The 27,420-nt window shown below is 39.0% G+C and overlaps 1 protein-coding gene across 2 annotated transcripts; it reads left to right on the plus strand.

Annotated features, from left to right (window-relative positions):
- Nucleotides 1–23: 23 nt before the first annotated feature.
- mfsd3 (major facilitator superfamily domain containing 3) lies at nucleotides 24–27,014 on the plus strand. Of its 2 annotated transcripts, none has more exons than XM_074638512.1 (6): nucleotides 24–156; nucleotides 3,033–3,839; nucleotides 13,221–13,368; nucleotides 19,846–19,946; nucleotides 22,476–22,585; nucleotides 22,703–23,945. In XM_074638512.1, the coding sequence occupies exons 2-6, from the start codon at nucleotides 3,140–3,142 to the stop codon at nucleotides 22,850–22,852; spliced, it is 1,209 nt and encodes a 402-aa protein (XP_074494613.1). In that variant the 5' UTR covers nucleotides 24–156; nucleotides 3,033–3,139; the 3' UTR covers nucleotides 22,853–23,945. The 2 variants fall into 2 exon arrangements, with proteins under 2 accessions (XP_074494613.1, XP_074494612.1); XM_074638511.1 differs by lacking the exon at nucleotides 22,703–23,945 and adding an exon at nucleotides 25,386–27,014 and having other exon boundaries at nucleotides 25–156.
- Nucleotides 27,015–27,420: the final 406 nt, after the last annotated feature.

Genomic DNA, 27,420 nt, shown 5'->3' on the forward strand with positions numbered 1-27,420 from the left:
TTTACAAATATAAAAACACACACCTCTTCTGCCAATCTGAAGACGGGGGATTGTTGCCACAGAACCTGGCAACCTCATAGCTCATAAATACCACAACAAGAAGGAGCAGCTTCTCAACCAGTTAGCTGAAGCTAAGCTAACCAACTTTCTCTCTCAGTATGTGTCTATATTTATACATATATACTCGCAACATTTACGGAACTACTTTGTCTCATTGCAGCACAACTCTTAATATTATTGCCATGTTGTATAAATGTGTTTTAAAGCTATTTAAATGGTTTAAGGTTGCCATGGTTTAAGGTTACCATGGCAGCGCGCTAACTAGCTAGCTAGGCCAACGATGCAATATCACATTTGTGTTTCTGCTATAAATGTAAATGATGGAAACTCATGTTGTGATATTGAACATGTTATGTTCATGTTTATGTCCATTAAGTGATTTGACTTTGAGGAGCTAAGTTTAGCCGGGTTTATGTTACTGATAACTGAGCTGGGCAGTCAGAGAGAGGCAGTAAACACAGCTGTGTCCTTTTAAGGCTGCTGCTGGGATCTGTGACAGCCTTTATTATAATAATAATAATAATAATAATAATAATAATAATAATAATAATAATAATAATAATAGTAATAATAATAATTATAATAATAATAATAATAATAAGAAAAATAATAATAAAATAATAATAATAATAAAAATAAAAATAATAATAATAATAATAATAATAATAATAATAGTAATAATAAAAATAATAATAAAATAATAATAATAAGAAAAATAATAATAATAATAATAATAATAATAATTATAATAATAATAATAAAAATAATAAGAAGAAGAAGAAAAATAATAATAATACTTTTATTTATTTAACACTTCTCAAAACAGATGTTACAAAGTGCTTCACAAGACAATAAAAGCAGATAAATAAAGTAAAAGATATGGTAACTGTTAAATCAGAACATCACAGAACATATCAATAATAAAAGAAGTGGTAAAATGGTAAAATTTATATTTTGATAAGGAAAAGTAAAAGTAGTACTAAAAGTAGTAATAGCATAAAAAAAATATTTAAAGTCATGCATTAAAAAAGTGAAGAAAAGAAAAAAAATAGTCAATATGATTAAGTTAAATATGTAAGTAATTAATTGGTATTGTGATTAAGTTATATTATAAGTGGTACTCTGGATTGATAACAAATTTATATTTTGATAAGGATAATTATATCAGTAATTAATTTATATTTCTGTATGACACAGATTAAAGGTAATAATTATAGTTAGAATAATTATAAATAATAATAATTATAGTTAGACAAATTTAGGAAAATGTAATTAGAGTATATGTATGTCTCAATAAGGAAGCTGGTTAATAATTAATAATTTAATTAAAAGTCATAATAACAAATAGTCAATATGATTAAGTTAAATACATAAGTAATTAATTGGTATTGTGATTAAGTTGTATTATAAGTAATAATAATACAATTTATTTATATAGCACACACCTCAAAACAGATGTTACAACGTGCTTCACAAGACAATAAAAGCAGATAAATAAAGTAAAAGATATGGTAACTGCTAAAACAGAACATCAGACAATAAAAGCAGATAAATAAAGTAAAAGATATGGTAACTGCTAAAACAGAACATCAGACAATAAAAGCAGATAAATAAAGTAAAACAAATATGGTAACTGCTAAAACAGATCATCACAGAACATGTCAATAATAATAGAAGTGGTAAAATGGTAGAATTGGTATTCTGGATTGATACCAAATTTATATTTTGATAAGGATAATTTTATCAGTAATTAATTTATATTTATGTATGACACAGATTAAAGGTAATAATTATAATTAGAATAATTATAAATAATAATAATTATAGTTAGGAAAATTTGGGGAAATTGAATTAGAGTATATGTATGGCTCAATAAGGAAGCTGGTTAATAATTAATAATTGAATTAAAAGTCATGCATTAAAAAAGTGAAGAAAAGATAACAAATAGTCAATATGATTAAGTTAAATACGTAATTAATTAATTGGTATTGTGATTAAGTTATATAATAAGTAATAATATAATAATAATAAAATGTATTTATATAGCACACACCTCAAAACAGATGTTACAACGTGCTTCACAAGACAATAAAAGCAGATAAATAAAGTAAAATATATGGTAACTGTTAAAACAGAACATCACAGAACATATCAATAATAAAAGAAGTGGTAAAATGGTAGAATTGGTATTCTGGATTGATACCAAATTTATATTTTGATAAGGATAATTATATCAGTAATTAATTTATATTTATGTATGACACAGATTAAATGTAATAATTATAAATAATAATAATTATAGTTAGAAAAATTTGGGAAAATTGAATTAGAGTATATGTATGGCTCAATAAGGAAGCTGGTTAATAATTAATAATTGAATTAAAAGTCATGCATTAAAAAAGTGAAGAAAAGATAACAAATAGTCAATATGATTAAGTTAAATACGTAAGTAATTAATTGGTATTGTGATTAAGTTATATAATAAGTAATAATATAATAATAATAAAATGTATTTATATAGCACACACCTCAAAACAGATGTTACAACGTGCTTCACAAGACAATAAAAGCAGATAAATAAAGTAAAAGATATGGTAACTGTTAAAACAGAACATCAGACAATAAAAGCAGATAAATGAAGTAAAAGATTTGGTAACTGCTAAAACAGAACATCACAGAACATGTCAATAATAATAGAAGTGGTAAAATGGTAGGACAAGTTGATAAAACAAATATACAGTATATATACATAAATGTGTATAAATGTACACATGCGTCCAGAAACGGATGTATACATACATATATTTATACCCTTCTACTTATAGGAATGCTATCCTAAAAAAATGTGTTTTCAAAAGTTTTTTAAAAGTGGATACAGAGTTAGTCTTTAGTCACTTCATATCTTCTACAACAAGATTATAAACTCAGCATCAATATCCCTGAAGCTCACACTCTCTGTCTTTTCATTTCAGGTCATATCAGTTCATCTGGGTCCATTTGAAGTGCTCCCCTTTCAACCAAACAATGACCTGACCCATGGACCACTGCAGTGTCTGCTCAATTAGAGGGTCACTTCATCATGAATGACAAACTAGTCTTCCTGGGCCTGCTGTACTTTGTCCAGGGCATCCCCTATGGTCTCCAGTCCTCCCTGCTTCCTGTCTACCTGCGTGGAGCTGGTCATTCCCTCACCCGCATTGGCTTCACCAAGATCCTCTACTTCCCATGGGTCCTCAAGGTGCTCTGGGCCCCTTTAGTGGACCGGGTGGGCACCAAGCGCCGCTGGCTGGTGGGGACGGTGTCTGGGCTGGCTCTGACATGCCTCGCAAGTGCTGCCCTGGCCCCAGAGGCACATATTTGGGGTGTAGCAGGAACCCTGTTGGCCATGAACTCCTTGGCCTCCGTCCAGGATATTGCTGTAGACGGGGCCGCCGTGGGGTTGTTGAAAGGTCGTGGGGAGCTGGGCCTGGGCAACACAGCCCAAGTCGTCGGCTATAAAGCTGGATCGGTGTTTGCCGGAGGTGGGCTGCTGGCTGTGATCGACGTGGCTGGATGGAGCTGGATGTTTATGCTGCTGACGTTTGTGTACGCAGGCGTGGCTCTGTTTGTGTGGGGGGCCCCTGTGTTGGACGATGAGACTTTGAGGGGTCAACAGGCGGATGGCAGCAGGAGGGGAGGGCAGGGATCAGACGCTATGAGGCCGTGGAGAGTGTGGAGGAAGATGCTGGAAGTGCCCGGCACCCCTTGGACAGTCCTGTATGTGCTGACATACAAACTAGGTGAGTATTATTAACACGCAAGCACTTGTTTATATTGAAATGAATATAATCCATCTCGCTTCCTTCTCATCTCTGTTGAGAGTTGCACATGCACAATACCGATCGGGCACTTGTGAAAAGGTAAATACAAAGTTTATGCGCTAAATCACAAGTGAGCATTTCCATTATCCTGGAAACAGGAGTTTAGTTGGGAGGCGTTAGAGGATGTGGGTGGAACTCAGATTAATTTACTTAAATAAAGATTAAACATGATAATTAACGTTAGTCTTTGTTGTTATTTGATAACTGCGAATAAATAAAACAATTTGTATAGGGACAAGTAAAAATGTATTTTGGGCAAGTAGATTTCTCACCCGGGCAAGTGAAAAAAAAGATAAACGTTGAGCCCTGGTAGGAGTTTGATAAATGACTGAAATGATTAATCAATTAGCAAAATAGTTTCAGATAATTTTTATTTTGATTGACTAACTGATTAATTGACTAATTGTTGCAGCTTTAATTATAATTTATGTGCAGACTGAGTTCAAATGATCATGATGGACACCAGTAAAGGAAGAAAGAGGTGAGAAAGAAAAAGCACAGAAAAGAGTAAATAGGAGAACTCCCAGCACATCTACCTATAAATAGGAGACCGGTTTTATCAGCTTATCAGCTTTTATTTGTTTTCCAATCACAAAGTAATCATAGAAAAAGAAAAAAGAACCTCCTTGAAACAATGAAAAGTTATATTTCCTGAAATGCTCTCTTTTATCCCACTGTAAGCTTTTCTTTAGTTGTGTCCCTGCCTTCATGTAGGGCCCAGAGATCACCACTAGATGTCTCTGTTGGTTTGTCCATGAGGACTGAACTTAAGAATGAGTGTATTGAAAAAGTTTGGGAAGTTATTATTACTTGACAATTTATTGTGTCTTAGTAAGTCCTGTACGTACATTGGAAAACAGGCCCTGCTAAGATAAAGCAGTTGTTTTCAATGTCGCAGTTCTAAAAGTATAAACCAAGGGCACTTTAACGAGAATACAATATTGAATTATTTTATATTTGAATGCATATTACGTTGATTCAGACAGTTTTGTATGTGAATGAGTTGGTTCCGATAAGAAAACAAAAGTTGAAAGTAGTTTTGGATCAGTCAAGCGTGCGTGTGTGTGTGTGTGTTGGTGTGTGGGAGAGAGAGAGAGAGAGTTGATATGACCAGAGTTTGGTGTTTGGTAGCAGAAGGGGATTATGTAAGGATTAGAGTGTCTTTGTGTCTGTTGCGTTCAGAAACCGAAATGGAAGACGGTGCATCACGCCGATGTGTGTGTGTGTATGTGGGTGGTGGGAATATAATTGTCTCCTCACATTTGCATAGCTTTTACTTGTGTATGTGCTTGAATGTATATGCCTTTGTTTTTAGATTTTGTGTGTGTGTGTGTGTGTGTGTGTGTGTGTGTGTTTTTGAGAGAGTTTTAAGGGTGGCTCAGTAATCGGATGAGCCCCAGCAGACGACACTACTAGACAAAATATGAAGGCTGGCTGGACCCCCTAATCTGTCTGGGGAGCAACCCCCCCCCCCCAACCGCCCCAACACTCTCTCTGTCACACAAACACACTATCGGCTGATGCTCTTGATTACAACAATAATTACTGTTGTAGGTTGTATTTCCTCTGTAGATTCAGTAACAGACTTGTCACTTGTTAGAACTTCCTGTCGTAGCAGTCTAAATATTTCCCACCTTTGCGGGAAAAAAAGATTGTATAATATTTTCGATTAGGCCGGGATGTGCCCGCGTGATTGCCAATGTGAGACAGTATTGTTTTTGTTCAAGGGGTGTGTGGGTATGTTTGTGTGATCTGCCTGTCTGAACACCCCCCTCTGCTTCACACACACTAACACACAGACACACACAAGCACAAACCCCTCTCCCTCATCTATCCCTAATGAACTCTGAGTGAGTTTGCGCCGGGTCCAACACAGTGGCCAATCATTGGGAGCCTCGTGTCTCAACTGTGACCCCTGTGCTATCTGAGGCCACAGGCATGATGGGAGAACTGTCTGGGTAGACTCGGAGGGACGGACGGATGGAGGGCGTGGGGGGTGGGGGAGGGAAGTAGTGAGAGAAAATGTAAGGGGGAAAAAAGGTCAGGAATAGGCAAACAAGAGATGTTTCAAGTTGCAAATAAGCTCAAACGTTGTATACAAATATTTTAATATTCTGTTGTTGTCATACGTGGGAAAACGTCTGTGCTCAGTGTGCTAGCGTGTGAAACTGCTAAAACACTAATTAAGTATTAGCCATCCTTATTATCTTTTAAGATATATTGCAAACTCAAGTGTTAATTGCTATAATTTGACAATTTGAGAAACATAATTATTTCATTGGACTTTTGTCATCTATATCAACACCTTAAATGCTTTGAATTAAAATGCTTTATATTACAAATCAATTATTCTCATATTGTTATTTGCAATTAACACATCCTTAGTGTAAGTGATGCCGCAGTGTTTCACATGTCAGAGCTGGTTCTTTTTAAATGTAGGGAGTCAGTAGCTCTGTGTGTTTGACAGGAGATGTGAATGATGGTGAAAAGAGGTGGACCCTGATGGTGGCTTTCCCTGGGAACTGACCAGGTGGACGGAGGAATGGATGGATGAACACAAAAAAAGAAAAGCTTTGTCCTAATACTCCGCTTTAACCCTTTCCTCCAAAAAGACAGCCACAAGAGTTAATGGTAAAATACACTCAGTTACCAGTTTATTCATTGATATAAACATTAGAAACAACTCTCATTGTAATGCAATACAGTTCAACAGCACCACAAATTACAGCCTCCAAAATGACCATACAATTGAATTGACACCTCTTCAAATTAGCAAAAATCTTCATAAAGGAAGGGTTTATTGCTGGTCTGTTGTTTTAGCTGCATGTACCTAATAAACTGGCAACCTAATACTCTCCTGGAGTGTATGCTGACTAGAATGGGAGGCTCCTGTGCGTGTTCATGAGAACTTATATAAAGCCATTGACGAGGGTCTTTTTTCTTCTTTTTCTTCTTCTTGCATTGTTTAATGTAAAATTGCATCCAGTTTATTCATGCACCATTTACCTCGACTGTACATGTTTTTTAAAGCAACATGTTTTAGGTGACTTTTAATGCACATCTCTCTCTCTCCCTTAAAATTTCTGAAGGAAGGGAGAAGGGAAAAAATAGGGTCGTCAATCGATTCAAATATTTAATAACGATTAATCGCATGATTGTCCATAGTTAATCGGGGTTAATCACAAATTAATCGCACGTATTTTATTTGTTCAAAATGTACCTTAAAGGGAGATTTGTCAAGTATTTAATACTCTTATCAACATGGGAATGGACAAATATGCTTGCTTTATGCAAATGTCTGTATATATTTATTATTAAAAATCAATTAACAACACAAAACAATGACAAATATTGTCCAGAAACATACAGAATACGCATGAATGTGTTATTATCACTTTATCTTGTTATTATCACGTTATTATCGTATTAACTCTGACACCCCTAAAAAAAATTTTTTTTTTATTGGGGCATCACTATATATCACATGCATGCACAGTCCGAAGGTGGAGGGTCGAGGTCGAGAGGGTAAAGTGAAGGATTTGAAAGCACTGTTTGTAGGTCTACACTGAGGGAATAGAGTAAAATATATTGAGCCATTAATTAATTAAAAACAAATGCATGAAAAAATGTCACCCTGCTCATTTCAAATACTCACACATACTGTACATGTTCAAACCACACATTCAGGTATTGACATGAAACCTACAGTCCAGTCCGCAGAGCAGTTTCAGAGACATGGACGCCAGCAGAAGCGGATGATGGTGGGTTCGGGGGAGGTCATGGAGTTCTGAGATATGAAGCGAGGTGGAGGAGTGGGAATGAGAGAAGAGAGAAACTTGGGAAGGAGTGTGGGGGGTATTTTCCAGAGGGAAGAAGAAGGACTGCAGGGAGGGAGGCTGAAGGAGGGGATGAATTAATGAACAACCACCACATGGTGCCCTGAGAGAGACAGAGAGCAAAATGGCAATAGAATTAAACACACTTGTCCATGCAGAGACATAAAGAGGCAAGATCCTTTATAGAGGTTTAAAAGTGTAATCTTAATTTTTTTGTCCACATAAATCTCACATAATGATATAAAGTTGATTTGAAAAATCGGCATTATGTGCTTTTGTCAACGGACAATATTTGATCATATCGGCCTTTTTTGTGTACCTACATTAATTAACTGATGTAAACAAACCTTTTAATAGCATTAAAAAACACTAATATCTTAGATTAATTGTTGTTGTGTTTCAACACCATCTTTATCAATTCAACACACACAGTCTTGGTTTTAGTCTAACCAACAAATACTACTGTATATGTGTTTGTATTATAGGAAAAACGTCTGTAACCCAAAGTGCCTTTTTAAAAAGACAGAATTGAATCGTAGCATAGCCAAGATCCAACAGCAATTATTGACACATCATAGAAAATGATGGGGACAGCGTTTTTACTCCAAGAGTAAATATGGATGGATATTAATATTACATCATTTCTCAGAAATAAACACAGAACAAACAAAATCAACCCAGTAACCTAGCAGGTTTGGGTTGGGTGGTTAAATGGTGGTTGTCTTGCTTCTGCGAGTGTATTTTCCCATATTCAGGACCCCCAGAGGGCCACAGAGAACTCCTTGACATCTACATTGATCTGCAGGGACTCTTAGTGTGTGTGTCAATCGACTAATATGCATAGGATATTGTGAAGGTGTGTATAGACAGGGCTCTGTTTACTGGTTTTGTCTCCAGGGAGCCTGAGGAGCTGAAAGGTGTGTGTGCTGTGCTCAAACATGTAGTATGTATGAGGCTGTCTCTGTTTACCACGCTCTCGGCAGGGAGTGATAATGCCGTTCTGCAGGGGGACTGAGTGTCCTCAGTGATCTCTCCTGCTCTGCCAGCTCTTTTGTCTAAGCTGCAGTGTGGACGTTAGGATTTGACCCCACTGTCCTCATCGACCTCTCACCCTCATCGCACCCTTTTCTCACCCATAACCTACCCTGATCCCTCCCTCTACTACCACCCAGCACATACTCACAGATCATCTCTCCCATCACAGTCGCCATGGATAAAGGTGATATGTGTAGAATTTTTAAAAAGTCAGTGTATAATAGGAAAACTAATAGTGATAACTTGGAATAACTGTCCTAAAATAAGTGACCTCTTTATGTTTTGTGATATAAAACGGTCTCCTCGTGTGCAGTGAATCTATCAGTTGATTTCTGATGAAATCCATCTTACTAATGTGTCGGTTAACAAATGATTGATGTTGCCATGAATTACCCCTAATAACTAAAATAAATAAAACAAACTAGGAATAGTTCGAAGCTTCATTCATAATGTTGACATTCAAATTATTATTATTAATAACTTACAGAAACATTGCGCGCAATAGTCCACCTTTCAACTTCTCTTTCCCCACTCTCTCAAACACACACAGCGATCAATGCAACGCTCAGTCTCCGTAATTGTCTCAGTCCTCAGTCCAAATTTATTGAAAAAGTAATCATTTCCAGAAGTCACAACATGTTTTTGCACCAACAGCTGTTACGCTTTTCGCTCCACTAACTGGCGTCTCCACCAGGTACCCAGGATTTGCTCAGAACTTGGTAGAACAGCTTTCCCCTATTTTGCGCCCGGGTCATAGAATAACCTTCAGAACAAACTACAGCTTCATGATTTTGTCTCCCTGGGAGAGTTCAAAGCTCTGATAAATACCTGTGTAACTGAAGAGTGTGAATGCTATTCCTATATGTATGTTCTTATATGTATCTGTTGTCCCTTGTCTGTGTGTAACATTTACTATTTTCAGTTGCCCATGTCTGTTTTTCACATATTTTATAATTTTTGTAACATTGTAATGGCGTGCTATCTTGGCCAGGTCTCCCCTCGAAAAAGACATCATAACCTCAAGGGACTTCCTGGTTAAATGAAGGTTAAATAAATAAATACTTTTTATCTACTAAATAACAAACAAATAAAAGTTAAAGTAAAAACAAAAAATCCCCATATTATTTGTTAGAGTAACACCGAAAAACTCCGCTAATCCGCCTCATCTTGACTGTGTCGGTGTGATTTGATCAGATTTGATTGACAGTGTTGTGTAACATAACGTCGTTGTCCTATGAAAACCATGTATATCTAAAATGTCAACTTTGCATGAGCTGACAAAGACAGTCCTGTTTACAAGACATTTTGCAGACAATCCTATGTGTTTTTAAACGGTTTATTTAGCTCACTTAGTAAACCAGACAAAGTTACACACCATCCCATTCTAAATCACTACATACATAGTTTTAATTGGAAAGCAACAATAAGCAAAACAACCCCACAATTGGTATCAGAGGAACGGAAACACAGAGACAGAAATCTTTAACATGAAATAACCCAAATTGTTCAAACTTTAGCAGAAAATAAAAGTTTTCTTTCCCTCCATGTGGTGCTCGGACCCCATTCTACAAGTCTAGTCAATGACTGATGAAGCACCTTTAAATAACTGAGATAAATAAAACAGCCCTGCCAGTTCTCTTATGTTAAATTGTTTTGTCTTTCTGTGCTGTCTGCCTCTAATGTAAACATAAACAGAGATTTCTTTGAGCCTGCCATCCCTCCTCTGTTTCCTCTTCACTAACCTCCTAACAATGTCTCTGTTCATCCGCCGACCCCCCTCCTCTTCCTCTGTCTTTAGCTGTCTCCATCCCATGCTGCTCTCCAGTCATGTTTAACTCACAACTTTTTATTTTTTCAGTGCATTGTGATTGTCATTTCCTGCTCTATATCTATTTTTTTTTATCTTCTCTTGCCCCTTTTCACCTTCTGACATTTCTCTTTATGCCCTTTTCTTTGTTTCCATAATTTTTCTCGTTATCACCGACTTTCTCTTCGTCCTCCACCTCTCCCTCTTTCTCCCCACTCCGTTCCCCCTCTCTCATTCTCTCCCCCCTTCGCTCTTGTTCCACCCTTTTTCTCCTTCCCCTTCACTCTGCTTGTTTAATCTTTGCGGATGTCTAATGAAATCCCTGCTGAAATGGACAATTGTTGCTTTGAGAATATTTATAGAAAGGAATAATCAGCCTGGTTGTGTTTGTCTGCACGCCCCCCCCCCCCACCACCACCCCCACTCTTTAAAGAAATAATTAGTTGAAGGCAGGACTGTGAAAGCTCTGAGCTTTGAGCTAAACAACAGGCAGACAGGAACGGGAGCACAGAACCATGGGTAAACAACCCAGGCATCATGGGCACCGCTGCTGCCAATGTTTACTTTATTATGACTAATATGGTTACGGCACAGTTGATGCAGCTCACAACAGTTCAGCACAGAGGATGACGGAGATTAAAATGTGAATAATGCACAGAGAGGGTGTAAGTGTAGCTCCCACTGGGTGTGTGGGGTGATAGTAATGTAATGAGATATTATAAAGATGTACTGTAAGTCTGTTATCTTGGATTTGAACCGTATCATGGGTTTAGGAGTCATATGTACATATGTTGCTGTCATGTGACTTATTTTTTTAAAATAAAATTTAGGGCTGTCCTCGACCAAAGAAATTCTTAGTCGACTTTGAGTTTTGCGTTTCTCCTAAAAGAGATCACACAAAAGCACCACTTTAAATTTTGTATTTACCAGAGATGTGCTCATAAGTTACATTCAGCATGAAAAAAGCATTAAAAAATGACTAATCAACTAAAAAAATCATAGTCGACTAAGACCAAAACGACTGATTAGTCAGCCATAGGGCTGCAACTAACGATTATTTTCATTGTCGATTAATCTTTCAACTGTATTTCTGAATAATCAATTAGTTGTTTGGACTATAAAATGTCAGAAAATGTGTTTCCCAAAGCCCAAGATGACGTCCTCAAATGTCTTGTTTTGTCAAAGGTATTCAGTTTACTGTCATAGAGGAGTAAAGAAACCAGAAAATATTCACAATTAAGAAGCTGGAATCTGAGAATTTAGACTTTTTTTTTCTTAAAAAATTACTCAAACCGATTAATAGATAATCAAAATAGTTGCCGATTAATGTAATAGTTGACAACTAATCGATTAATTGTTGCAGCTCTAGTCGACTAATCGTCTAAGAGGAGGCATCCCTTGTAAAATGACATCACAAATCCAGTTAATTGCCTAGCCCTAGTGCAAATGACAAACAACTCTTCTCATTTCTCTTTCCCTTATACTTCATCTGAAAGAAAAACACAGACAGGTAGATTTGTTTAGGAAAAGTCACTACCATACCTATCGTATTGGCTTTAATTTTCATGATCAACTTGAACGTAGTCAGCCCCCGTCTGTACGTGTAAATTGCCGTGAACAGTGAAACCTGAGTGACAGAAGTGAGAGACAAGTGTTTTCCTACACAGAGAATCCACATTTCCTACGCCACGTTTCTGCTGGGTTGTCACACCGCTGTTACAGCGGTGACACTCTCGTTCTGCCGCTGCACTCCCTATCACTGGGAGCTTCTCGGCTTTCTCTTTATCATTTTTTTTTATTTCAGTCTGTTTCATCTGTCTCTTTTTTTCCTCCTTCTCTATTTTTGTTTGTCTCCTGGCTGACTGAGTGAGTGAGTCGTCGCGTTGTGTTGCGTCGTCTTTGACAGCAGTCTGGGAGCCAAGCTGTCACTCACGCAGCTCCTTGGTCCCACTGTCTTTCTGAAGTCAGTCTCCATTAATATAATAATGGCGTATAGTCGGCGCCACTGAATATTTTACTGTAATGTTCAGCAGAACATTACCCCCACACTCAACGCCACACAGAGAAAGTCTTATTGTCTGACAGAAACTTTTTATTTTGACTGAAAGGCCTTTGTGAGGTCTGTTTCATCTGCGGAAGTTTCTGTGTTTTTGTTGTGTTTTCCTTTTTGTGCTTTAGGAAAAGTGCTAGGCCCCCGTTTGATAAAGTGACTGAGGGTATTCTTTTTCTTGTCAGGCATCTATTATTGACACTTTCCAGGAATAGGCCTAGGTGCGCTGCGTGTCGGTCGGTGTGCTGTATTTGATTCGGCAGTTGTCATCTCAGGAAAACCATGTTGTTCAGTCTTGCAGGCTAAACACTTTGGTACAACATCCTCATTGTATTTGACTGTGATTGGTATAGGCGTGTGTATTCAGGAGGTGTCTCACTTATTTACTGTAGGTGAAAAATAGTAATGCTTAGTCAGAGACATATAGTATATAATGTAAGTATTGTATGTTCTGCCACCAGTATATCTGACCGAATAACTCATTCCAGTCCCTCTCTTCTTCTCCCTCTGTCTCTCATCTTCTTTTTTTCTCCCTCTTGGTCCACCTCTCTCTCCTGTCACTGTGCATACAGGTGAGCAGGGTGCAGTCACCATGTTTCCTCTTTTCCTGTTGGATCATCACATGACCGCCAGGGAGCTCGGCTTCTGGAACGGCGTCATCGCCATGGGCTTCTCCATCTGCGGGTCGTCCCTGGGAGGCATGCTGCTCGCTCAGTTCAGGTAGCCTTCATCAACATCGTTATGCTCACCAGGTTATCACCGGCTTCCAACACGTTCTCATCCCAACTCGTCACATACGGACTTTGTCAGATCCCTCGGTGTCACTTTTTCAGTTGCAGTAAACACTTGCTTAATGTTGTGAGTTGCTCTTGCTTAGATTAGACAACAAAACCAGTATAGTTAGGTTTAGGAAAAAAAACAACATGGTTTGACTTAAAATTATTAAGTTTTTACAGCTGCTTGTAAAGTGAAAGTCAAACGTAACACACAGACCACAAACAGCGGTCTACTAGATGAAAGCCTTGTGTTTGTTGGACCCATCCACCTCCCCTCCTCGCCCTGCTCTTTAAACTACGTTCCCACAGCACTTTCTGTTGCCGCGGAGGGGTTTACATTGTAGTTAATGGAAAACCTGGTGCGTCTCCTACCTCCTAAAGAGTGCCTCGTGTGTTGGTATCAAACACTGGTGGCAGTGACAAAGTGTCGGTATTTGACGCCCTGGGAATGAGAACGGGCTGTGGCTCCACCATGATCATTTTTTGTATGGCACTAGTATTTTGTGACTCTGAAGGCTTTTCACTTTGCAGGGTTTTAAAATTAATTGGTGCTCAGGGGAAAAGTCCCTTAAAAATGAGGAAAATGCCTGTGAAAGTCAAACACACTGTGAAACTACACATTGTTTTAGCATGTCACCAAATCTACATTCTTCAATAGAGTCCAATATTCACTAGGCTTGTCCTCAATAAACCAATCAATAATTCTGTATATAAAAATGTAAAAAAATGATGAAAAATGTTGGTCACAATTTCCTAGAACCGAAGGTGACATCTTCAAATATCTTGTTTTGTCTGATCAACAGTCTAAAAGCCAAAAGTATTCAGTTTACTGTCATAGAAGACTATGAAAACAAGCAATATTCCCATATGAGAAGCTGGAACCAGTCAGTGGACTAATCAATTAATCGACTAAAGTGAACACTGACTGGCCCCCGGGGTCATGGTAATTTGTTGGATCTCCTGACAGAGTAATTATTTCCAGTACATTTAGAAGGGCCGAGCGAAACGGTTTTTAGAAACAAGCCAGTCTGAAGTCGCAGAAAAATGTTGGCACCATGCCGCCAGCAGAAGAAAAGAATTGAAGCGCCACACAAAGTGCTATAACACAACTGAAAAAAACGAATATTGGAAAAAATCTTAAAGAGTCAATGAGGTGAAAATGAGATGTTATAGGATAGAAAAAATCTGATGTTTTTCTGTAAAACTGGTCGTGAGTTTTCAGCAGTGAGAAAGAAGTGAAAATCGATAAGGTCCAGTCCACTGCACCACAGGAACATGTATCTTACTGCTTCACACTCTGTGCTCTCATCAGGTGTTACAGTACCATCATCATCCAGCTCCTCTTCTTCGTCCTCCTCCTCCGAGCTTTTTGTGTACCCTGACTCCTTCTTTCCTATTGCTTTCTTCCTCCTGCTTTACCTCTTCCTCATCACTCTGGGCCCGTTCTTCCAGTTTTTTTTATTACTCTTCATAGGCTCATGTTTGTGTGTGTGTGTTTCTGCCTGTCTGACTGTGTGTGCACAGTAATTTAAGTAAACATAGCCTTGTTTGAGAGCTCAGGGACCCCCTGTGTCTGGTGTGTGGTGTGAGAACAGCATGAGCAGCAAATCCATCACACACACTCAGGCACGCGCACACTCAGACACACACATACACACCCCTCAGGGTTTGATCACAGAGAGACAACGCGCAACTCCAGTTGAATTTAATTCTCACATTTACAGAAATATAGTAAGATGTTAGACTTTCGGATTAATATGACAAATTAGACTTATTATGATAACTAGATGTGATGACCGTGTTGAAACTTGTTTTAGCACAGGTCTACAGTGTTCAAAAGCCAGTTGATGCAAAATTGCAATACTGATGATAACGCGTTAAGAGAAATTTCTATAGCGAGTTGTTTTAGTATGATTGTATTTAACCTTTAGATGTTTTCCCCTTCAGCACATTGACACTGTGCCATTTGAGCCTGACCATCGTTGCATAAGCTTTTACGTCTGCTTACACTAGGATCACATCATAGCACAGCCCTATGGCCAGTGTGATGTAATGGCAGCTATAAATAACAACAATGCCTTTATGGAGGATAGTGTGTTAGTTCCCACACTGTGCGCTACTGTACTCTTAAAGGTATTTTGTGGAACTTTTCCCACATCTATCTTGGTCGTTTTTAACTATAAATTTTAACAGGATGAAGGATTTTAGTCATCGGACATCTGGACCTTAAGTTATCAGAGAAACAAGTTGAGCAAATGTTAGCGGCAGCTCGGCTCGCAGCTCCTCCGGGACGTCCTTTGTCTGCCGAACAGCTTTGGAAAAACACAGATTTTTAATATTTAAACTGCTTTATTCAGTGTTTTTGCCTTTTTTAATCACCTGGTCCGTTTGACCTCTGAGGATAATTCGGAGAAGCTGACTGCAATGACGGCAATAACAACAACCCCAATGATCCCACGCTACTTCACAACGTCACCAAACTCTGTCTTCTGTTATTGTTTTGATTGAGACCCATAGCGGCAAAAAATTACATATTGTGCGTTTAACAAAACATCCAACCATCTTTACTTCCATCTATCCACATCTAGAAAATGTTTTGGGATGTGGCCAATTTATTGCATTAAGGGATCAAGATGATTAGAGATACTGTAATTGAACTTATGTGTTGGTGTCTGTGTTTGTATGCTTGCCCATTTGTTGACATGCATCATTTGCCCTGTGCTCTGTCTTATGTCAGTCTTTTTGTCCTTGTGTTGTGCTTTCAGCTGGCTCCCAGGTTTTCTCTTCTTGTAAAGTGACACTAGCTAACACAGAGCAAACCTCGAAAGGCAACATTTTTCAAAAGATGTCATTGTCATACTTTGGCTTTTGATCTTACACTCTCCATCTCACTTGCAAAGGACTCGGTAACTTGTAAAGGCAGTGAAATGTTCACACACTGACAAAGACTGAAAACGCTCATTTAAATGAGTTCTTCTGAAATTCTCTGGGAGTCAGATGCACTGTAAAAGATGTTCAGAGTCATCAGTCTTAGGAGTCTTAAGAGTCGGTCTATCAGTCTTTACTGGTGTCAGTTTCTGCCATGAGTTCAGGTATCTGTGTCTGTGTCTGTGTGAGAACTGCTCTTTTTATTCCTTTAAAACCATTTAACTAGGGCTGTCAATCGATTCAAATATTTAATCGTGATTAATTGCATGGTTCTCCATAGTTAATCGCGATTAATTGCAAATTAATCACACGTTTTATCTGTTCAAAATGTACCTTAAAGGGAGATTTGTCAAGTATTTGTTAGTCTTATCAACATGGGAGTAGACAAACATGCTTGCTTTATGCAAGTGTATGTAGCCTAATTATTAATTATTGGAAATCAATTAACAACACAAAATAATGTCAAGTATTGTCCAGAAACCCTCACAGGTACTGCATTTAACATAAAAAAATGTGCTCAAATCATAACATGGCAAACTGCAGCCCAACAGGCAACAACAGCTGTCAGTGTGTCAGTGTGCTGACTTGACTATGACTTCCCCCAAACTGCATGTGATTATCATAAAGTGGGCACGTCTGTAAAGGGGAGACTCGTTGGTACCCATAGAACCCATTTTCATTCACATATCTTGAGGTCAGAGGTCAAGGGACCCCTTTGAAAATGGCCATGCCAGTTTTTGCTCGCCAAAATGTTGTGTAAGTTTGGATTGTTATTTGTCCTCCTTTGCCAGGTTAGTTAGCATGACAAGCTATTAAGCAAGCTAGTATGACATGGTTGGTACCAATGGATTCCTTACGTTTTCTAGTTTCATATGATGCCAGGATTTTCACTCTAGTTTTAAAAATGAGCCCACTACAACCTAAAAATCGCCAGTTGTGTTAATGCATTAAAGAAATTAGTGCCATTAAAACAAATTTGTGTTAATGCGTTATTATCGCGTTAACTTTGACAGCCCTACATTTAACACAAGACAACAGTCAACTATTTGAACCCACAAATGATGCAGTTATCTGAAATTTGTTAGCACGATGGGTGCAAAATAAAGGATTTAATGACTCAGTTTTTAGATGAGATGATGTGTTAAAATGGATATCTTTGGTTGTATGTACCCTCCAGTGTCAGATGAACACTTCTCCTACCTCACCTCTTCCTGTCACACACTCACACACACACACACACACACACACACACACACATACACACAGAGAGAGTGCTGTCCACCAGGCTGCGGTCCCACCTCTAAAAGCCCAGTTGGAAGGTTTATCCTCCCCACCATCAGAAACGGCTGAGTGGTCAGTGAGTGACCCCCTTTACAACCGCCACTGGCAACCTGAGAACACGGCTATTCTTATCTGGGCCCGGCCCGTGTGAGGTGGCAGCCAGGCAGGTTCTCTTTCTCACTCACGCACACACACACCCACACGCACACGCACACACACACATCAGCATCTCTTGAGAGTGCGTGATATGAAAGACTGTCATTGAGAAGGGAGGTAAAGGAGCAGCAGAGAGAAGAATGTCTTTAGCATGTGAATGACGCAGGATTGGTTTTCCAGTAGAGGGGTAAGGAAAGGCTGGGCGGTGAGGGGAGAGGATATGGAGAAAGGTTGAGGGGGAGAGAGAGAGATGACTTGTACAGCAATAAAAAAAGTGAAATAAATAAATATAATGTAGTTGATTTAAGGACTGTATAACTGGATATTTGTATGATGCTCAAAATGTTTTATCGCTTCAGAATTGCTTGTCAATGAGTCAAAGTAAGAGTTCACTACCGATGGTCTTCTACTTTCCTCACATAAATAGTTTTCTATAATACTCTGTAAACTCTTAATCACACACACAGGTGAGTTTATTTTATCCTGGTATTTGAGAGGGAGTAGGGGTTTCTGTTGGAGTGAGTCAACATTTTTTCCTCTGCAGTCGCTGTAGCAAATATTAAAGAAACAAATTCAACGCTTCATGGCTTAGGGGTCTAAGACATTGACCATATTAGAGCTGCAACGATTAGTCGATCAACAGATAATTAATCAGCAACTATTTTGATAATCAATTAACTGCCAAAAATGGCAAATATTTGATGGTTTCCGCTTCTCTAATGTGAGTATTTGCTGCTTTTCCTTGTCTAAACATTATTGTAAACTGAGTATCTTTGGGTTTTGGACGGTTGGTTGGACAAAACTAGATATTTGAAGACATCATCTTGGGTTCTAGGAAATTGAGATGGGCATTTTTCTGCTTTCTGATGTTTATAGGACAAACAATTAAAGGGTAACTTTGATATTTTTCAACCTGGACCCCCTATTTTCCCATGTTTTTGTGTTAAAGTGACTAATGTACCCGGTTTGAGTGCGGTCAGGGACATTTGTTGCACGTCAGCTGTCCTCTCTCCCCTCTTTCCTGTCACATTTCTTCTGTTCACTATGTAATAAGGGAACACATTCAGAGGTCAATATTCAGAAGTCATCTATATTAATATATTAATATATATATATATATACACATACATATACATAAAAAGCCACAGGACAATCACGATTAGAAGGAAAAGAGAAGAAACATAGTGTAATGGGTTTAAAGACTTTATGGATATTAAAGAAAAATTCTGTTTTTCACAACTTGGATCCATATTATAATAACCTGCATGATGTTTAAAAGAGCATTAGAATAAGTCAACAGTAAACCACGGAGTAAACAGCCAAACAGTGAGAGCAGGGTCAACCAGGGCAGACTGGGGTTCATCAGAGTTTGCTCACTGCTTAGCCAAAGACCTGGCTCGCCTCATGAGGCAGGATAATGAAATGAACTGGTAAACTTTGCTGAGAAGAACATTGAACTTTAAATCTCCATCATGGACTGAATGTGTTTTACTCTTCTGTGCTCTTATCTTAAACTAAATCACATATCCTGCTTTGTGTGCCAGGCTCCTTCTTCCTCACAGCCCTTTTTTTTTTTTTTTACACATAAATAATTACATGCAAAAAGACATAAACAAACACACACACAGTCCTTTGAGTGGCAGGCATCCTCTGAGTGATTGGCATCGTTAATCCCTGATGTCACACAACAGTGTGAGTGCGTGTTTGTATGTGTCTGTGTGTGTGTGTGTGTGTGTTAACAGTGATTAATTATCCTCCTCATGCTGGGGATCTCCTTAGGTTATTGATTACGTCACGAAGCAAACCCACAGGGGGATGATTTTCTTGCACTAACAGGGAATCAATTAGTGTCTGGGGACTTGTTTACTTAAGCACATGCACACATGTTACTGTGTGTGCGCATGCATGTGTGTGTGTGTTTAATTGTGTGTGACATGAAAAGAATGTCTCCGAATGTAATGATACTAGCCTTGAGCCAATGTCATCAATAACACTCGTACCTTAAAGTTGTTGAACATCTCTCTGATACTCTGCTTGTTTGTTGGTCTCTCCTCAGCATCGGGGCTATGATGCGACGTGTGTTTGTATTGCGAACCGTCAGCATGGTCTTCCAGAGCTCTCTACTCACCATACTGGAACCATCACCACTTATGAAAGGTGAGAGACTGAAATACAGACTGGAGCCCAGTTTCAACACATATTACCGATTGCCATGATCCTATATAGTCCAGTCTGTCCGTTTATTTGTATGTATGTAGGTGATGAAAGGACAAGAGAAAAATGAAGACATACATAATAGATATTAGAGTGACCCTGTTAGTTGTTTATTCTTCTCCATGAATACTGTATCGGCACACCACATGTTTATTGAATTCTGTAGATTTACATGTTTAAACTTTCCAGATCTTGATCCCCATACGCGTGCAGTCCTCTTTTGACCCGCTAGTAAATAAACCCATTAACATGCAGGTACATATAAATACACAGCTCTACGTCACAGATGTACGATGTGAGTTCATGATAAACACACAAGAACGATCACACTGACTACTGCTTATTCAACTCGGTCGCTGTTTTTAAAGACCACCGTTTGAATAGGCTTCATAATCAGTCATAAACACAATAGAATTATGTAATGTGGTGAATTAAATAAAATCTAAAAATGAATGATGCTGCCTTACAACAAACACAGCAAAACTGCATTAACAATGACACTCAAAAATACAACAAACTATGCTCTCCAAAATGAGCATTGAGGTGGTAATCCCAACAAAAACTACATTATGACTTTCACTACTCTGCGATTGTGTTGTGGTGTTACTGTTAGTGTGTTCAGCTCCGGGATATTTGTGACATAAGGTGTGTGTCCCTTATTCTAATGGAACGTGTCAGCTGATTTCTGTCAGCTTGGCTGGAGGGTATGTAATTTGATATTAAAGTTAGGTAATGTCCGTACACCACCACGGTTTTACAATAGATATTTGCCTTCACAGTGAAAGCTTTAAATCCTTCAGTAGAATTACTGACACTTTTCTTTGTCTGTTTTTTTTTCGGGTGTGTTTTCAAGATAAGTAATGGCATAGGAAAAAGAAAGAAAGAATATATTACTACTACATAAAATTCTGTTTTTTTTGCCTCCGTGCCGGCGACATCTGTGGCTGGAGGCGTTATGTTTTCGGGTTGTCCGTCCGCCTGTCAGAGACCATCCTCGTGAACGTGATCTCTCAGGAATGCCTGGAGGGAATTTCTTCAAATTTGGCACAAGCATCCACTCGATAAACTGATTAGATGTTGGTGGTCAAAGGTCACCTTAGGATAAAGTGATGACATTTTGGACAGACATGGATGTAAACTGCAACTTGACTGGTTGGCGGAGGCATACAACTGCAAGGCGGTAATTCTAGTTTCTTTCAGACTCTGCTTTTTTCTTTTGAAAAGTTTTACCACAAAAAAATCATCCAATTAAGCAGAAATCTTTTTTTTGTTGAACTTCTCACAGTATATGTAGACTTTTTCAACCTGTGTTGAGGGGACATAAGTAGACATCGCTTCATCCTAAAGGCGGCGGTTTTCTTTAAAATGAATTTTGTTTGTACGACGTGTCGGAAGGTAAGAGACACAATAATGTGGGGATTAAGGTGCACACTTTCAGGCAGTTTCTCTTGGATGGTATTCACGGTGTTGCTCTCATTTGTACACACAAAAAGTGACAGAAATGGTTTCGTAAAGAATGAAAAAAGAGAGCTAGAGAAGTTCAAACCCTGCTTACTCTCTCACATCTTCACACCCGGCCAATCGCTGCGTAAATGTTGGAATGTCGTTTCAGAAAGTTGCAGAAATTGTCGGACACAGCGACAAAAAGGTCGGGAACTGTTGACCTCTGTTTCAGCCAGATGTTCAGTATAGCACGAGAGTGGATAATGCAGAGGGAATTGATAGACATGTGCTCTTTCTCTCTCCAGAGAGCCATTCAGTTATTAATGTCTGAATGACACATCTGATTCTGTTACACAGCCAGTCGCAAAGCTTTAGGGATTCAGATCCGCGCCATTTATCTGCGTCTGAGTTGTCTGTTCCCCTATCAAGCCTCTCAGACTGAAAGTTGAGGCCTCTCCCCCGCCCCTTTACTTTAAACCCAGAACAAAGATTTCAGGAAAACTCAACAAAAAAAAAAATGGAAAAAACATTCAGTTTCAGATTTTTCAATATTACATGATAACCCTCTGCTTCCCACTCTTCCGGGCTGATCAGTCGGTGTATCTGTGTGACTCCAACAGTCTTGTGTCGCTGACTGAAGAGTCTTATTCGGGAAAAACTCTGGCGGCTTGAGTGAATAATTCAGTGTTAGCGGGAGCAGAGACAGATAGGCTCTGTGGTTCCTCTGTGTTTCCCCACTAACACCGCTTCCACTTCCCCTCAGAGGATACACTACATGTGTTTTGGGGACGATGGGGGAGGGGGGGGTTTGGTGGTGGTGGTAGAACGGAGAGGAGACACTTCAGCAGCTTACCGTTTCCCGCTGCTTTGTCTCCCTACTTTGACTTCTACATAGAATAGTATAGTGAGAAGTGTGGCAGAGCAGAAGGAAGTGTGAAATTGATAGTTTTCTGCCTTTTTCTGAAAAACTTAGTAGACGTTTTGTGCCTGTTTTTGCTTGATTTTGCTCGTGTGTGTTCGCTCCCCCAGGTATGGCCGTCCTGAGTATGAGCGTTCAACACTTCTTGGGCGGGCTCATCACCACGCTCACCTTCACTACCATGATGCATTGCACTCAGAGGGCAGAGGAAAGCATTCAGGTAAAGCAGACTTTAGTCATACCTGTCAACAGCCTCATTCAGGCTGCTGTTATGTAATACGTTTTTATCACTTGTCGCTGTGGTTTTAGTATTAATTGTCTCATTCTTTGGTGTTAGGTCATCTCCTGTGACTTGAACAGACAACACATACTTTCTTTTCTCCCTCCTTCTTCTTCTTCTCCTCTTCTTCTTCTCCTCTGTCTTTGTTCAATTGTGCCATTACGTAATTTTAGGTCATTTTCTTTGGTTGTCAAAGAGGGGCTGTAGAGAGAGATCCTCAGCATACAGTACCACACCTATCGTCATCTATACCTGTCAGTTGTCATCAGCTGTTTCTACCTGGAGAATCTCAGACCCCGTTTCTATTCATTGCTTCTTTCCTTTCTTTCTGTCCCCCTCATCCCCTGACGCTATTTCTTTGTCATTCCAGAGTCCTTTAAACGCTCTCTGACTTTTTTTCCTCTCCCCTCTCTCGTTTTCTCCTCTTTGACATAACTCCCTTTGTCCCCGTCGTAACTGGGCCATCATTGCCTGGAGGTGATCGCTGTTCACACCGCCATTCAGACATCACTCAGTCAATCTCTGAAGGTGACAAATTATCATTTAAATTGCTGTCACTCTCAAAGTGGAGAAGAAAGGGGAAACAAATTACAGGCTGCAGCACAGATATCAGGATCTGGTTACTAATCAAATAAATAACAGGAGAGAACCAATCACAACATGTGATGATGAGAACCACGGTTAAATTGAGAGGGTTCTCATGACACATATACTGTTTGCTTGTTAGTGTGCTGGTGTGTGAATCAGTGTGTGTGTGTGTGTGTGTGTGTACGCGCACACAGAAGGGGGGAGTATTAGCTCGCCGGTGCTCGTTGTGTGTATATATGTGTGTGTGTTATTGAAGGTAGTGCTATCCAGTAACAGAAAGCTGATAGTGTGAGTGCTTGTTAACGATCCCCAGGAGAAAGAAACCGAATCTGTTAAACAAGTTGCTCAGAATAAAGGCACTCCACTTAGCTGTGGTCACACAGGCTCTCAGAGCTCTCTACCTCAGTGTACAGACCACAGTGTACAGACCACATAGTCTAAACTCACCACCCGTTCCTCAACTCTCATCCAATTCATACCTATTTCATTTACAGTCTTTGTTTTCCAGTGAGAACTGTTCTGTATGGATCGTCGTGATTGTGGCACTAATTGATTAGTAAACTGATTAACCGTTTAGATTACAGAATGTCAGAAAATAGTGAAAAATGTCCATCACAATTATCCAGAGTCTCAGGTGACGTCTTCAGATGTTTTGTTTCGTCTCACCAACAGTACAAAACTAGAGCTGCAACGATTAATCAATTAATCAGTTAGTTGCCATTAAATGAATCGACAGCTATTTTGATAATCGATTAATTGGTTTTAGTCTTTTTTTTAAGCAAAAAAAGCAAAAATTCTTTGATTCCAGCTTCTTAAATGTGAATATGTTCTGGTTTCTTTACTCCTCTATGAAAGTAAACTGAACATATCTTTGAGTTGTGGACAAAACAAGACATTTGAGGACGTCATCTTGAGCTTTGGGAAACACTGATCGACATTTTTCACTGCTTTCTGACATTTTATAGACCAAACAACTTATCAATTAATCAAGAAAATAATCGGCAGATTAATCGACAATTAAAATAGTTGTTAGCTGCAGCCCTATACAAAACCAAAAGATACTCATTTAACAAGGATATAAAATCCTCACATTGTAGAGGCTGGAACTAGATTAATCTTTGCTTAAAAAAATAACGTAAACCATATATCAATTATCAAAATAGTTGATAAATAATGTTCTGTTTAAATATTATTCAATTAATTGTTCTAAAATGGCAAAAGAAATGAATGGTGCTCAGCAAAACAATGTTAATCCTGTAAAAGAAGCTTATGTTATAATTTTTGGATGTACATTACTGATGGATCACAACATTTACTCCTGTTTACCTGCTGAGTTTAAACCAGCCAAATGTCCAACTGAAGGTAAACTGGTTCACACTAATCCTCATTCTTTTGTAACGCAGAGCAGTAATTTGTGCATGAAAATGTTTCAGAATTACCTAACAATTTAAATCTACATTTATTTGATGGATTAAAAGCATTTTTTATAATGAAGAAAGAGTCCTAAACCTAATGAATGAATGAATGAATGAATGAATGAATGAATAGGTTCAGGTAATGGTCTAGGTGTCACTAGAGTCCTTCTGTTTTGTTGGATTTACCTGCCTCACCTGAATTCTGAGCTCTCAGGCAGAGGGAGGAGGTTTAGTAAGATTAGGTAATCTCTCTCTCTCTCTCTCTCTCTCGCTCTCTCTCTCTCTCTCTCTCTCCATCTTGAAAGCCTTACGGCTGGGATCAGATACTCTTCTTCGTTTGGCCTCCGTCCATCGTCTCAGGCCATGATCTCACGCTTTCTCTTTCAGGCTTCCAGTCTTCTTTATTTTCTTTATTTTTCCCTTCTATTGTTTCCTTTTTCCTGAAAATCACACTCTCATGTTTGTTGTTGTTGTTGCAAATGATTCTGTAATAAAGGTTTAAAAAACATCAACTGATAAATTGATAGGATGAAGTGTCACCTCTCTACTTTCCCACCTACTGCTCCCTCCCTTTACTTACAATGTGTCTTTATTTTCCAAACCCTCTCCTTCCCCCTTGTCCTTTTTTCCTCCGCTCACTTCCCTCTCCTTTACCTCCTCCTCTTACTCTTTTCCCATCATTCCTGCCCTCTTTTACAACCTCATCCTACCTCGCCACTCTCCCTCTCCCCTTTTAGTCGACCCACTACAGTTTCCTGGCGACTCTGGAGGTGCTGGGGAAGCTGACGTTCAGCGCTCTGGCCGGGGGCGTGGTGGATTATTTCGGTTTCCAAGTTGCCTTCCTCTTCTTCCTCACGCTCTCCGCCGGGACGGCCCTGCACGTGTGGACGGCTACCTTCACTGGTGCTCTCAGGGAACACCAGCTCAAAGAGCAGCCCAAGTGAGGTCAGGATCAGGTCAAAAGGTCCTGATGCAGGGTGTATCTGCAGGTGCTGAAAATGTGTTGAAATAACTTGATTTTGACTACCAGTATTCAGACACCTCCCGATAAATATAACAATCATGACTTCAGCAAATGATTTCAGTCTAGAAGTTCTTGAATACGTTGACTTTCTTGTTCTGCCATTTTTAAGGAGAAATCAGCCATGCGGTTAACTACTCTATTACAGAGTGTGCTTTTATTTTTTTATTTTCCAAATGGCACAATTGACATTTGGAATGTCTGGAAAAGTCTTAATATTAATAATATTTACAGTAGCGTGAGGAAGATACTACGTAGTTAACGATGAGCGCATGTTTTCTGGACAGGATGGGATTGGTGCATCCAATCAATGTGATGAATTGGCAGCGACGCAGAGTCCTATTGTATTGAGAGTTGAGAAGTACTTTGGGAAATATAATCATTGATATCATCTGAGCCATTTTAATGTTTCTTAATAAGCCAGCAATAAGTGCTGTAGCCAAAAGCAATATCGCTACTTTGTGATGCTTATTCTATCATATCGTGTATGAATATGTTACGTCGTTCTCCTGAGTTGTATGGTTTACAGTTCTAAATGAATGAATCTCTACTACCTCGTATCAGCGCTGTATGGTACGACACGCAGGAGGCCAATGTACAGCAGCTGCACCAAGTAGAGCGTACCCTCATTCACAATGAAAAGTTGCAATACATACACTATGTTAGCTAAGCCACAGCAGTTAGCCAAAGTAGGCTTGCAGATAGTGCAGCTGTTTTGTTGTCTGTCTATTTAAAAGGGAATAAAAATGCAGTGCAGCTGTTGAATGAGGAGCATTTATTCAGTTTAATCCACCACAGAATTTCAGAGTAAAATCCTGTTCCCTTTGGAATCGAAAAGGTCAACCCTGAGTGTTTATTCTTGTAGGAAACCTCAGCCTTACACACTGCATGGTGCCATCTTGTCTCAGTTTTTCAATCAAAGAATCAGACTTAGAAATAAACTTGGTAAAAAAACTCTTTATAAAACTTAAAAGACCAATACCACTGGCAAACTGCAGTCACGTTTGTGTTTTATGTTTAAAAAATGTCAATTGTATGTACTCTAAAATATACTGTAACAATCCATGGTACTGTTTGCTATATAGAATAATCCTCCAGGCTTCAAATATGAATGAAACAGCAGCGTAGAATGCTCTTTTTTTTAGATATAAGTCTTAAAATTGATAATTGATAATGGATTGGTTTACATAAAGGCAGTAATCTCAGCAAATTTAGCCCAAATAAACCTGCTTTCTCCCACATAAATGAATAAATAAATAAAGGGATGCCGTATTACAGGTTCATCGATGTAGCCGGGTCCTCTGTCCTGAGATTTGCAAAAAAAAAAATAAAGCTGCTGAGTGAATCTTAGAGTCTGGTCTGTTTTTTGTCTGACCTCTGGTATTTACCTCCCGTCACCACATTTCACCATATCTTCTACCCCCAGGGGAGAAGTCCTGTGTGGTCTTTGAGGACGTTCCCACCTTTGAAAATCCACCGTGGCTTATAGCTGCTTCGAACACAACACTGGCGCTCTGCGGTGCATTGGCTGAGGGCTACGGGAGTGAATAGGGCCCGTGTCACAGGATCCACAGCCCATACAGCTCTAATGACACAACAAATGCTGTGAAGGAGGATTAGGCCAGCTTACACGGCCTCTCAATACACCTCCACTTTACACTTTCTCACCCGGCCTCATTATCTGGGCGTACTGTTTGTATAGCGGGGATAGAGAGGGAGGGTTTGAGGAGAGAGGCTTATGTTTTATCCTC

This window comes from Sebastes fasciatus, chromosome 6, assembly GCF_043250625.1.
Source record: "Sebastes fasciatus isolate fSebFas1 chromosome 6, fSebFas1.pri, whole genome shotgun sequence".
In the NCBI taxonomy this organism is placed as follows: Eukaryota; Metazoa; Chordata; class Actinopteri; order Perciformes; family Sebastidae; genus Sebastes; species Sebastes fasciatus.

Bases quoted from the DNA above. Each gene is read 5' to 3' on its own strand.
- mfsd3 (XM_074638511.1), top strand. From the start codon at position 3,140: ATGAATGACAAACTAGTCTTCCTGGGCCTGCTGTACTTTGTCCAGGGC. The intron at 3,840-13,220 runs GTGAGTATTATT...CTGTGCATACAG, and splicing joins TGTGCTGACATACAAACTAG to GTGAGCAGGGTGCAGTCACC. The intron at 19,947-22,475 runs GTGAGAGACTGA...TCGCTCCCCCAG, and splicing joins ACCATCACCACTTATGAAAG to GTATGGCCGTCCTGAGTATG.